Source organism: Enhydra lutris, unplaced genomic scaffold (genome assembly GCF_002288905.1).
Source record: "Enhydra lutris kenyoni isolate GAN:26980312 unplaced genomic scaffold, ASM228890v2 scaffoldscaffold9, whole genome shotgun sequence".
Classification (NCBI taxonomy): domain Eukaryota; kingdom Metazoa; phylum Chordata; class Mammalia; order Carnivora; family Mustelidae; genus Enhydra; species Enhydra lutris.
The window spans coordinates 11,666,194-11,680,788 of record NW_019154093.1 but is presented as its reverse complement, the minus strand read 5'-3'; the positions used below and the strand labels follow the sequence as shown (position 1 = coordinate 11,680,788).

At 37.4% G+C, this 14,595-nt stretch overlaps 1 protein-coding gene across 1 annotated transcript in view; it reads left to right on the top strand.

Moving 5' to 3' along the window:
- The window catches only part of LOC111142808 (Scm polycomb group protein homolog 1), a 186,161-nt gene that overhangs the window by 59,545 nt on the left and 112,021 nt on the right, over positions 1-14,595 (top strand). The window contains exons 3-5 of the mRNA XM_022496125.1: positions 276-344; positions 772-795; positions 9,729-9,799. Coding sequence (XP_022351833.1) covers positions 276-344; positions 772-795; positions 9,729-9,799 — 164 coding nt within the window. The remainder of the gene's footprint in view (positions 1-275; positions 345-771; positions 796-9,728; positions 9,800-14,595) is intronic.

Below are 14,595 nucleotides of genomic sequence, written 5' to 3'. Positions count from 1 at the left end.
GCCTTTGTAAAAATTTAATAGCTGCAAAATATTTTGTCATGTGATTGATGTGATATCTTAATCAGTCTTCTGAACATTTAGTTGCCCCCCTTTTTGTTATTACTAAACAAAAATGAAGCTTTATAAATAAAACCTTTTTTCTGTATTTTGGAGCATTTTCTTAGTATACAATCTCAGAAGTGGATTACTTTATCAAAAACTATGAATACCTACTCTTAGAGAATTATTGAATCTTGCATTTCCTTTTCACATGACTGTCTTCTCTCTTCCTGCAGAAATAGACTGGAATGATGTTAGAAAACACAAATATGGTCACCTTTCAGAGTCTGCATCCCAATATCAAGGTAAGGAAACAAAAACCTCTGTGTAGCATGGAAAAATTTAATCTGACATCTCTTACCATGAAACCTTTGTTGTTAGAGGTCTGTGGTACAAAACACTCACTGGCTAACACACAAGCAAATATTATAGTTTGTAGAGGTATCTGCCCAAAGCAGTTTGCTTTGTTTTAAACCAGAAGTCAGGAAACTTAGACTCTGAGTACAGATAATTCCAAATTATCTAAGACTTTAGCCTTGGGAGTGAGGCAGAATTGGGTGATATATTCCACAACTACTGTAACGCACTAATAACACACTCAGTATCTTTTAAAATGAGAAGGTTGGATTACACAAACTCTCAAGTCTTCATTTTACCCCAGAACGTCACCTTTTTATCCTTTTGGTATGTTTGTCACAATGACTTATGCTGTAACGTTTTTTTCTTTAATAGAAGCTACTGACGTCTTGGAACTAGGTAAGATTTCTTTCTTGTATTTCTGTTGAATATGGGTACTAACCAAACCAGAGATTAGAGTGTGACTAGGAAAAGAATGCGGTGCTGTCTGTCTCTTGGGCTAACGAGTCCTCTGCTCGGCTGCCTCTGGAGCCCATGCAGCCAGTCCTCTCAGCTGTCAGGCCAAACCCTCCTTATCTGGAGGCACAGAACAAGCGAACAAAGATGGGGAGGGGAGAGTAGTCAGTTACACAGAGTCCAAGGAGGCCCATACGGGAAGCTTCTCTTCACTCACCAAATCCACAGCTAATGCAAACCCTGACTGTCCATAAATTAGAACTTGGAGGGATTTTCCCAAGAGAAATTATTCATGAGATATATTGCACTGAAGTTTAACCTAAAGATTTTCTAAATTTTTTAACTAAATACAATCAGAAATATTAACAGTTGAAATAACAAGAGTCAAACTGCTACTACATTTAATTTCATCCCTACAGGGTGTACCTCAGGACTAGGATTTGAGAAATAATGTTAATCATTCTTAATCAGCCTTCAGGATTTCTGCATAAACGAATGTCGGTCTTCTTAGTCTCTTAAAGTCTTTCTATATGTAACATAAGTATGACTATCCTAATGCCTTTATTGGTTTTTGTTCAGATATTTTTGTATATTTTGTTACTGCAACTTCACATGTTCAGCTCTATTATTATCAGTGTCTTTATGCTCCCTCTTGCCTTTTCTTCCAAGAACATTACTTTTATTGCCCACTGACAAAGAAGATAGCGAAGAACACTAGACTAGGAGTGAGAACTCCTGGATCCTTTGAAAGCCAGCTGCACTTTGGAACTTTGTGATGTTCATCCTTAGTTTTCTAGCTTGGAAAATGGGGATAATAATCCCATTCTCCCTACTTCACAGGGTTTTTAAGAAGATTACGTGAGCTAATGGATGTGAAAGCATCTTAAAATACTCTCAAATACTTTCCAACTTTGGAGGATTGTTATTTTCATTCTGTTGAGGGATTAGCCTCAGATACAACTCTAAGTCAAATCTTGGAATATTCTTTGAAGTGAAGCATTCTATGAATATGAGCTGAAGAAATGAATGAAATTAAATAATGCAGGTAAAGGGCTTAGCACTTGATAAGCAATAAATGAGAATCACTTTTTAACGACTTCAAACTTGCCTCAAGCTTTCTGAGGCACTGGTGTGTGCTGGAAAAAGCATAGACATGAGAATAAGATAGACCTTGGTTCAAATCCCTATTCCCCACTTACCAGTTTTGTGACTTTGGGAAAATTAGTCTTTCTGAGCCTATTTCTTCGTCTTTAAACTGGGAATAAAACCTACTTTTCAGGTTATAATGAACGTGAGAGATAGTGAACATTGTATGGCATGGTGTAGGCATATGGAAGGTACTCAGTGAGAGCTGCCGCTGGTTTGGGTTCTGTTGCTAATATGAATGGTGACAATTCCATACGGTTCAGTGACAGGGGATGCTGTGAACAGTCTCTTTTGTTGATAGGGGATTGTGAAAAGTGGATACTCATAAAATTTGAAAGTATATTTTTCCTTGTGCCAAGGAGTAGAGGCTGTGCTAACATAGCACAGGCGTAGGTAGGGATAGCCGCTGTCGAGTTAATCCTACATATTTCATTTCCCCATCAAGCATGGAGAGCAACCCCAAATATCAAATTGAAATGAAATTCAGTAGATTTCTAGAATTTCAGAGATTGGAAGAGGCCTCAAAATAATCTAACTTGGCTCAGCATTTCAAAATTGGACATTTTGAGTATCTTATAAAAATGCCTTGTCTCGAACTCCTCAAATTTGTTGGGGACTTATAGCCTCCTCAGGAACTTGCTTCATATTCAGAAAAATATTTATTGGGCCAAAATCTGTTTCTTTGTAAATTCTGTCTATCATACTTACAACTTTTAGGGAAATAGAGAATAGTTTAGCCAATTTTTCACTCACCAGCCTCTAGTTATTAGAAAGTGTTAGGGACTGCCTTCTCCCTGCCATTCTTACCTTCCTAGTTGAAGTACCACCATCTCATACCTAGATGATTAGAATAGCTTCCTAACTAGTCTTCCTGCCTCCAGCCTGTCTCCCTCTAATCCGTCCTTCACACTGCAGACAGAATGCCTCCTCCCCCAGAACCTTCCGTGCTTCCTCTTCTCATTAATGTGGTGTAGGAGGTTCTCTGGTCCCTGAACACCACTTTGATCTAAAGCCTCTTTTCTAAACTACTGTTTTTTTAACTCTACCCATTAGCCATACTAAAATACTCAGTTTTTAAAACTACCTTTCCTTACTTCTGGCCCTTTATACATGCTTTTCTTTTAGTCTGAAAAAAAATTCTTTTTTTTTTTTTTTTTTAAATATTCCCTCAGGGTGCCTGGGTGGCTCAGTCAGTGATAAGTTGGGGCGCTTGGGTGGCTCAGTCAGTTAAGTATCTACCTTCTGCTCAGGTGATGAGCTCAGGGTCATGAGATTGAGTCCCACAGCAATTTCCTTGCTCAGTGGAGAGTCTGCTTCTCTCTCTGCCCCTATCCCCTGCTTGTGTTCTCTCTCTCTCTCAAATAAGTAAATAAATAAATCTTTTTAAAAAAAGAAAGAATTTTCTTTCTCCTTGACTGACTTCTGCTTATCCTTCTACACTTTAACTTAGAAGAGGAGAGGTTGCTTCCTCTGGGGATCCTTCCACAAGTCCTCCTATAGCACCCTCCTAGCCAACCACAGCACTTAGCATAATTTATTACAGTTGGTAGTTTAGTCTCTGCCCCTCACTGAAGCTCTGTGAGGGCAAGAACAATACTTTGATCACAGTTGTATCTCTAGCACCCAGCACAGTGCTTTGATACATACGATAAATATATTTGCTGTATGGATAGATGGAAAAATGGCTCCAAGACTTTGCTTTTTTTCTTCATGCTGAATGTTCATCATTCTTTCAGCTGCTCCTCAGGTGATGGGGTTTTGTGTCCCTTCACCACTTAGGTCACCATTTAGGGTTTGGTTTATTCTGTCCTCTCAAAGTATAGCTCCCAGAACTAAATGTAATATCCTGGGTATGATTTCACTAGTCCAGAACAGAGTAGCACTGTGGCATACCTCCTTCTTCTTTTCACTCACTTTATTCACTGTACTTTTATGGAGCCTGTGTTAAGTGTCAGGCACTAATGAATCAGTGAAGATTTAAAAAACAATAATAAAGATAGCTGCTATCTGTAAAGAACTTAAATAATAATGATGGTATGATGTGAAGAGTATGAAAATAAAAGGTGTGAATAGGATGTTACAGGAGCTGGGAAATGGTGGGATTTGTTCTGAGAAACAGGGAGAGTCAGAGTTTTTTGGTTTTTTGTTTTTTTTGGCTTGGTGTTTTATCTTTAGTTGATTCATTAAAAATTATCAAATTCCTGATCTAAAAGGCTTATGGACACTGTTTTGATAATGAACAGCACTGTGTATCTCATAAACTTAAACTTCGGACATTTTAAAATAACTTGGTTTTGTTAGTGCTGGCTATGCCATAACTTAATAATCATTTGAAAGTGCCAAGAAAGCATGGTTGAGGGTATGCCTTATGAAAAGTACTTGCTCTATTTAGATTGGTTTTGAAATTACGTGAAACAAAGTGCTCCTCATGCTGGAATGGACTGATGAGAGGGACAGAGCACAAATGTATATAAGAAATCAATATGCGATCAAAGTGACATTTCAAATCAGTGGGGAGAAGGTGATTTATTCAATAAATGGCGGTGAGCACATTTATTGAATAGAGGTGAAAAGGAAATCAACATCTTTGTCTTATCTGTCTCACAAACTAAATTCAAAATAGAACAAACATTTAAATGAAACCTGAGAAATCCTAGAAGAAAACCTGGGTTAATATTTCTTATAAATTGAAGTAAAGAAAGCATGATATGAAAGCCAGAAGTCATAAAGAACAAGACTGAGAAATTGAAGGGCAAATCCTAGCAGACTGAGACAAATGTCTGCAACATACGTGACAGGCAAAGGACTAATATCTTTAATCTACATGGAACTTTTAGAATCTGAGAAAACTAAAGAATACCTCAGTGAAAAATGATTAAATAAAATACAAATAGACTAATAAGCCTAAAAAGATCTTTAACTTTATTAGTAATCAAAGAATTGCATATAGAAGTATAACAGCATTTTTTTTTCTTCTCTGGTAAGGTTTATCACAAGTGTAGGGAATGTTAAAGCAGTTTTAGCAAGAAAGTAAGAAACAGAGGCTCCTGGGTGGCTCAGTCAGTTAAGCATTTGCCTTCAGCTTAGGTCGTGATCCCAGGGTCCTGGGATCGAGCCCTGCATTGGGCTTCCTGCTTGGCAGGAAGCCTGCTTCTCCTTCTCCCTCTGCCTACTTGTACTCTCTCTGTCAAGTAAATAAAAAAAAAAAAATTAAAGAAAAAGACTATAAGAAACATATTCTTATGCACTACTGGTAGGAATTATATTGTATCAAAATATGTCTGCTCTTTGTTCATTAATCCCCCCTTAGGAATTTGCCCTAAAGTGGTAATCTTAAAAGTGTTAAAAGATGTGTGTACAAAAATAGTCATCAAAAATTAGAAAACACTCAAATAACCATTGAGATTATTTAATAAATATTTTTGTTAACTAATGTGAATTATGGCACATATAAACAATGGAACAGTTTTCAGACAGTAATCTTGGAGTAGGATTTCTGATCTAAAGACTATGATTGTCTTTATTTCTCTTAGGAATTTGGGTTCTGCACTTAAGGTGGAATGGGGTGGAGTTATTGTAGAGAAATGTGGACAGATAGTAACCAGCGCGGGTGAAGGTGCCTCATGTAACCAGATCAGATCAGCAGCATTTGAGGGGTTTGGGACATCTTTAGAAAGAGAGATTGTACGTATTATGCCCGGGACCAATGGGTAGAGGTTAGAAGAAGGCAGACTTGCCCAACTATAAAGGGTAAAGTCTATCCATATGTACTGTTGGATAATAACTGAATAAGGGGGTTTTCAGCCTTGGAAGTATTCAAGCAAAGGCTGGAGGGAGCTTCAGGTCTCAACTTTTATATCGCTTCATCAAGATGCCTTTCTTAACCATCTGCCTAAAATAGTACACACACCCCTATTGGCACTCTTTCCCTCTTACCTTGCTTTCTTCTTTATTTGAAAAAGGCCATATAAAAAGTATTTCTGTTGCCCGCTAAACCAACTGACATATATTTATTTGTTTATTTATTGTTTTTCTTCCCCCTTAGAGAGTAAGCTCCCTGTGGACAGAGACTTTGGCTATTTTATTCTTTGCTATATATCACCAGTGCCTGGAACTAGGGTTGGTACATGGTAGGTGTGCAATAACTATTTGTTGAATGAATAAGTATTAGAGAAGAGGATTCATGCATTCACCTTGGTGGATCGTTGTGCTTTACATTTTGGGGAATTTTACTTTTCTGTAGTGTGTAATTCTCTTCACGGCAGGGATTTTACTTCCTAATAATAACTATCAAGTGGTACGGATTAGAGTTTAAAGAAAACTTTCATAAACATTATTCAGTAATATAAATGAGGTGACTGGCTTTTTCTTACCTGTAACGTTTCAGTTCCATTTGTTTCCTGTGTAGAGCATCTGTCCATAACTTCACCATTTAAGATAGTTACCAGCCTCTGTGTAGTACTATTTCTTTCAAATACTTATTACTCATTATTTATTTGGTTATATGTTAATTGTGCCTCATCATGCACCAGAATGTAAATTCCATAAGGGCAGGAACCTCCTGTCTTACCCCAGCACTGAGAATACTGCCTGGCACATAGAGAAATATTCAAACATCGATTGAATGAATAATTGAAATCACTCTGTAAACGATAAAACATTATACTTAAATGAGTTAATAATATTAATCTTCATAGTAATCCTTGACCCCTGTAGCAGATTAGATTTTTCCCATTCTGCATTCTCAAGGCAACCTGTACCACCTCATTAACTTACATTGGTCATAATTGTACCAGATTATTTGTGTTATTATTTATTTAATATTGCTGCTTATTACTAAACTGCAAGCTTTATGAATTTAGGAGCCATGTCTATCTTGTTCCTCTTACATTTAACACAGTGCCTTTGTACTTGGAAGTTTAATAAATATTTATTGAATGAATGAGTGAGTACGTGTACAATTTTGCATGATAGATATTATCTCCATCCTGATGAGTAAACTAATGCTTGGAAGGATTAAATAACTTATCCAAGATGGTTATAGAAATAAGACTTTAGGGGCGCCTGGGTGGCTCAGTTGGTTAAGTGTCTGCCTTCAGCTCAGGTCATGCGTGATCCTGGGGTCCTGGTGTCTAGCCTTGCATTGGGCTCCCTGCTCAGCAGGGGTCTGCTTCTCCCTCTTCTTCTGCCCCTCCTCCCTGCTTATGTTTTCTCTTTCTCTCTCTCTCTCTCACCTGTAAATAAATAAGGTCTTAAAAAAAAACACAAGACTTTATCCAGCATCTTCTGACTCTGAATATTACCTACTTCTAACTACACCAGTAATCTCGAGACACAGATGTGAATCAGAATTACTTAGGGAACCTTTGAAAATACAGATTTTTCAGACCACACTCAAAAGCCTACTGAATGAGAACCTCTGAAGCTGGAGCCTAAAACTCTATTTAAAGAAATGAGAAAAGTTATTTAGGAGAGTCTGATGATAAGTAACATTTGGGAATCAATAATAATATGCCAGGGGTTGGCGAATCCAGCCCACTGCCTATTTTTATAAATAAAGTATTAGTGTACACAACCCTGTTCATTCATATATATACTGCCTGTGGCCATTTTCAGGCTACAGTACACAGTTGAGTATTTATGACAGAGACTGTTTGGCCCAACAAAAGTAACATTTTTACTGTCTTGTCCTTTACAGAAAGTTTGCCAACCCCTCCCTGATCTGCACCTTGCTGCCCATCCTGTTTGTGTGTATGTGTGTGTGTATAGTTGGAGATGTGGTAGATATGATGGCATTATGGGCATTACAGCAGGTGCTCAGGCATTCTTATTGTGTCAGAAAAAGTCAATTTATCTCAATTTACCTGAAATTAAGAGACAAAGCCTTAGGATGCCTAAGCAGTAAAATTTAAGAAAAATGCTTATCTAGGTGTGGTTCAATCACAGTGGGTGAACTGCTTTTAACAAGGAGATTCCTTTTCATTCTGTTGGTAATAGGGTGTTCTCTATAGGGAGAAAGATGTGAGGTTTCTTGCCTATATAACAGAGATTGATTATCATAATTGATGTGTAAGAGAGAACTGTATTTAATATCCTAATTATTTTGGTACCCCTAATGCTGCCATTAATTTTTAAAACCAAAGTGTCTTGGGTGCTTGTGGTCAAAGCTCAAGCTACTACAAGTAATTACCCAGGACTGACCAAACCTCTAGACCTGCACTAATACAGTAGCTGTTACTCAGATGTAGGAATTTAAATTAAATCAAATTAATTTAAACTTAAATTCCTCATTCACATTTCAAGTGTTCAGTAGTTACATGTGGCCGGTGGCTGCCTTAACTGGACAATACAGACACAAAACATTTCTATCATTACAGAAAGTTTTAGTGGACAGTGTTGCCATAGATGCTGGACTTTCAAGAATTACAGTTCACTCAAATCCCAGACTTGCTATTGGATTTAATCCTTTATTTGTAAGCATGGAATAGTAATTTGTAGTGTTTTACTTTTCCTAACAGCAAATAGTAATGAACTGTATTCATTCCTTGTTTTATGGACGTTTCAGCTAAGAGCATACTCTTTATTACATTCTGATAAGCTCCTCAAATCTTGATTCCAGGGAATATCCATCTCATTTACCCTATGGACTCTATATTTTAGATAGTTAATCACCGGCGAGTTCATGAGGTGGTTCAGAACTGACTGTGATCCAGCCAAATCTGTTGGGCTTGCTTAAGGATGGCGGGAAAGCGACCAGTTTTAAGATAGAAGCTATAAAGTCAATAGAGTATGAAGTCGTGGCAGCATCTTTGAAGTGATTTAGATTTCATCATTCAGCGAATCATTTTTATTCCCAGTATCTACTGCTTTTTGTATGGTCCAAAGTGGCCCTGTGCTGCTCCACTGCAGAGGAAACTTCAAGAAATGTTGGTTTGCTGTGGTGTTTTAGCTTGTGAGAGTCTCTGGGATCTTCCTTGCACCCTCATGGGGTCACCTCTAGGTGGGTATTAGTGTTCCTTAAACTTTGAGAGGCTCTAAAGCCCACTTCAAGAGGCTAAAAGATCCTGTAGACTCCCTTACTTATTCTTAGTTACTCTCAGAAATGCTACAAGGACCTACTTTTCTGTAAATTACCACATCTTTGTCATTTTGCAGCTCAGAGCAATGCAGTTGTGGCAAGAATGGGAGTGGTTTAGGGGTGCGTGAGAGAGAGCGAGGATTCAAGTATAATCTCACTCATTCCAGTTTTTGCTGCCATCAAACCATCTTACCCTATATCTCTCCTCCATTCTCTCTAAGCTGAGAGGGTGGGATCTGACCGTACTGGGTGTTAAAAGCTATCATTTGATGGTATTAAGGGATCTCTTCGACAGGAGACAGGGTGTTCAGAAGGATTCTCCTCACCCACTCTCTGTGTCTTCTGTTCAGCTGTCCAAAGCTTCCTGGACACTTGTGTGAGCTCACTCTGGCATTTTGGATCCCTTTAGGGACTAACATGAAAACCATGTGAAGGTCATCTTCAGACCATGATTTTAAAATGTTGATCTAAAATGATCCACTCAGGTTACCTAGATTTCTACCCCTAATACTCTTTTGAGCCCAATAGGGGAAAATAAATTTTTTCTTACACTCAGAGCAAGTCCAAAAATGGCCCATGTTTAGAGTAGATTACATCCCAAAAGCACTTTTTAGGAAGTTGACTGTGATAGAGATTTCTATTTCCTTTACAGGTCATTTTACCTGGGACAAATACCTAAAAGAAACATGTTCAGTCCCAGCGCCTGTCCATTGCTTCAAGCAGGTAATTGATTCTCAACATCTTTAGTAGGTGGGAGGCAAGTAGGTTTGTTCTGATCCTGAAACAAGCAAAACAAGCCCTTGGACTTCTCACCTGAAGGCCCCAGAATAAACTTCTGTGAGAAGAAAACAGCTCAAGGCTCAAAATTCATGAATTTTGGCAGTAGACAGTCTCTCCAACTTCATCCCAAGTAACACCTTTTCCTTTCTTAACCTCTTTGAAGCTATGTTTTGTTCCTGGGAACAATACCTAATTTTTATGAAAGCTCTTAATTCAGACAGATAGGAAGCAGAGTTACAGCCTGTAGACAGTGCTTGAAAGTGGAGCAATATTCATTTCTCTTTATGCAACACCCCGGCCACAGTCTTCCCTCCCCATAAGAATACTGGTACAAGTTCCATTGGAGAGTATGTTAGGACCTTATTAGAGGTTTCTCAGACCTTCCCATATAGGGGTAAGTGTCCCACAGAATGCACAGATAATGTTGCCTATCTCAGCACATGATAAGCTGGTAAACAAAGTATACTGGTGCTAGGCAGAGCTAAACATCAGGAAGTTATTTATACCTTTCTTCCTTTGTTAGTCAAGTGTTTATTTCCTCAAGTTGTCAGCATTTCACTTTGAATTGTGTCTGTGTTTTAAATAAAAATACAAATCCAGGACTTCTGCTCATTTGAAATAACAGGGACTAAATTCATATTTCCACCAGAAATAATGATAAAAGACAGTATATTATACAGTTGTTTTCAAGTTACTGAAGATCAGGCAGCCACGTACAGTGATATCTGAGCAATGAAAAACAATGAGTTAAGCCCCTTCTGACTTCCTAGCTTACGGCCTTAAGAGAGTTTTGAGACTGTGGCCCATAGAAGAGGAGCCCAGGTTGGGCCAGTGGCTCCCTAATTTGAAGAGACAGAACTGAGAGGAGAAACCAAGAAGGCTAGAATTTAGAGGACAGAGTGCCTAAGAGGAGAGAGCTGCACAGAAAGAAAAGCACAGAGATCTGCAGAAAACCCTCTTAAAGTGTTCAGCAAAGTGATGTTGTTTCATGTATGCAGATGAAGAAACTACCCAAAGCCAGAGAAAAACCATCTGACAGGATTGGTATTGTAAGGAATAGAGCCTCACACTCCCACAGGACTGGGGATAATGCCTGATTCCACCAGCTAGACTGGAAAACCTCATAATTCATGTGTCATGGGTCAGAAAACTTGGAACAGTCTTACTCTGCAGTGGGAAATAATTAGCCTTAGAATGAGCACTTCTCTGGACCTGCCTAACAAATCATAAAAGCAAGACTCAAAATGATCAAAGTGTTTTCAGGTAACTTAAGTGCATGTAAGAACAGAGCACAAGAAGAAATGCAAAAATAACCAGCAACCAACAGGTAAAAGTCAAATGTCAGAGGCAGGAAAACATAATCAGTCATGAGCAGAATAATGTATCAACCAATTGAAACAGACCCAGAATCTATATAGATCTTAGAATAGCAGACAAAAACATTAAAATGTGTATTTTAATTGTATTCCATGTGTTTGAAAGTTAAGCAGAGACGTGAAAAATATAAAAAGACTCATATTGAACTGCTAAGTGCAAAATGAAAAGTATACTGGATGGGAGTAATGGCAGAAGAGATCAGTAAACTTGAAGGCATAGCAGTAGAAACTATCCAAAATGAAACACAAAGAGAGAAAAGAATCTTAAAAAGATGAAAAATAACATCAGTGAGCCAAAGGATGACTTCAGTTTCCGTGGGGTAACTTCATAAGCCTTGTAATTAGAGTGCCCAAAGGAGAAGAGATGAGGGACAGAAAAAATATTTGAAGATAAAATGGCTAGAAAATTTCCAAAATTGAGGAAAACTGTAAATGCACAGATTGAAGAAGCCCTATGAATCCCCGCCAAATAAAAGACAAGAAGAAAACTACATTAATTCATATCATAAATGCTCAAAGTTAGCAATTGAGAACATCTTAAAAGCAGCCAGACAAAAAAAGACACTTTACATAAAGGTTAACTAAGATAAGAATAACATTATATTTTCTCGTCAGAAACAATGCAATCAAGGAAGTTGAGTAACATGTTCAAAATACCAAAAGCAAAAACTCTCAACCTGGAATTCTATACCCAGTCAAAAGACCTTCCAAAAATAATACCTGGTGGAATTACAGATCTGTAAAAAAGAATGAGAGTCCCTGGTAATTGTTATGACAAGGGCAAATACATCAGGTGTTTATCCTTATTATTTAAATCTCTACAAAGATAATCATGTAAATAGTAATAATCATATTGTATTGTACAGGTGATAACAGATGAATAAGTAAAATGTATAACATAAATGCCCAGGAGAGGAGACATCTTAAAGATACTGTTGTAAGATTCTTGTAAGATTCTTATTATACTTTTTACTTGAAGATAGACTGATAAGTTAAACTTGTTTACTATAAACAGCAGAGCAACCACTAAAATAATAGAAAATAAATAACAGATGTTAGACTTAAATCCAGTCATATCAGTAATCAAATTAATTATAAATGGTCTAAATGCCCTAGTTCAAAGGTTGAGATTGTCACATTAAATAAAAAAACAAAATTTAATTTCTTGCAAGAAATTATGCTTTAACTATAAAGACACAAACACGTTAAAAGTAAAAGGATAGAAAATGGTATACCTTGCTGACATTAGCCACAATAAACTAAAATGACAATGTTAATATCAAAGTTTATTTCAGAGTAGAGAATACTGCCAAAGATAAAAAAAAGGTAATTTCATCATGAAAATGTTTCATACATTTTTTAAATTTTTTTACTTATTTATTTGACAGACAGAGATCTCAAGTAGGCAGAGAGGCAGGCAGAGAGAGAGAAAGGGAGGCAGGCTCCCTGCCAAGCAGAGAGCCCGATGCGGGGCTCGATCCCAGGACCCCGGGATCATGACCTGAGCCGAAGGCAGAGGCTTTAACCCACTGAGCCACCCAGGCGCCCCTGTTTCAGACATTTTTTACATGAAGCAAAAAATGATAGAAATGTAAGGAGAGGGGCGCCTGGGTGGCTCAGAGGGTTAAGCCACTGCCTTTGGCTTAGGTCATGATCTCAGGGTCCTGGGATCGAGTACCACATTGGGCTCTCTGCTCAGCAGGGAGCCTGCTTCCCCTCTCTCTCTGCCTGCCTCTCTGCTTACTTGTGATCTCTCTCTGTGTCAAATAAATAAATTAAATCTTTTTTTTAAAGTTAAAAAAAAAAGGAAATGTAAGGAGAAATGAATAAACCTAAATTTATTTATGGATGGGGTTCTAATACTCCCGTCTATAAGTAAAGAACACATAGTAGGAAATCAGCAAGTGAACAGTAGACGTTAATAACACTGTCAACCAGCTAGACCTAACTGACATGTATAGAGCACCCTCAGCAACAGTAGAATGTACATTCTTACCAAGTGCACACAGAATATTTGCCAAGTTAGACCATATTCTGGACCATAAAGTAAGTTTTGATAAATTTAAAAGGATATAAGTAATAAAAAGTATGTTCTTGGGTTATACTGAATATAAATGAAAAATTAATAGCAAAAGTTACTTGGAAAAATTAAAAATAGAGCTACCCTATGATCCTGCATTTGCACTGCTGGGTATTTCCCCAAAGATACAGATGTAGTGAAAAGAAGGGCTATGTGCACCCCAATGTTCATAGCAGCAATGTCCACAATCACCAAACTGTGGAAAGAGCCAAGATGCCCTTCAATGGACGAATGGATAAAGAAGATATGCTCCATATATACAATGGAATATTACTCAGCCATCAGAAAGGATGAATACCCAACTTTTGTATGAACATGGACGGGACTGGAGGAGATTATGGTGAGTGAAATAAGTCAAGCAGAGAGAGTCAATTATATGTTTCACTTACTTGTGGAGCATAAGGAGTAACATGGAGGACATTAGGAGAAGGAAAGGAAAAGTGGGTTGGGGAAATCGGAGGGGGAGACTGTGGACTTTGAGAAACAAATTGTGGGTTTTAGAGGAGAAGGGGGTGGGGGGAATGGGTGAGCCTGGTGGTCGGTATTAAAGAGGGCACGTATTGCGTGGAGCACTGGGTATAGTACATAAACAACAAATCTTGGAACACTAAAAAAATTTAAAAAAATTTTTTAAGTTATCTGGAAAATAATACCTCCAAATATTTGGAAACTAAGTAACACATTTCTAAATACCCTTTGGGTATGGAGAAATAAAAAGGGACATTAAAAAATATTTTCAACTAAATAGAAATGAAAATCTCAAAATTGTGGATTGCTGCTAAGCAGTCCTTACAATGAACTTACAGCACTGATACCAAAAAGAATTTCATCTAGTGACCTCAGCTTCCATTTTAAATAATGAGGGGGAGAAAAAGGGCACATTAACCCTAAAGTAAGCAGAGGAAAGGAAATAATAAAGATCAGAGCATAAAACAATAATAGAAGAAACAGAAAAATAATAGAGAAAATCATTGAGGCCAAAAGCTGATTCTTTGCAAATATCAATAGAAATGATAAACCTCTAGCCAGATTAATCAATAATAAAAGAGAGAAAACAGAGATTACTAATGTCAGAACTGGAAGGGGTAACATCACTATTGATTGCACAAATATTTAAAGACTAATAAAGGAATATTATGAACAAATTTATGCCTTTAAATTTGACAACTTCATTGAAATGGATAATTTTCATGAATAACACAGATTACCAAAGTTCTGAATAACACTATTGCTCTTACAGAAGTTGAATTCATAGCTAAGAAATTTCTCATAAAGACAATTTC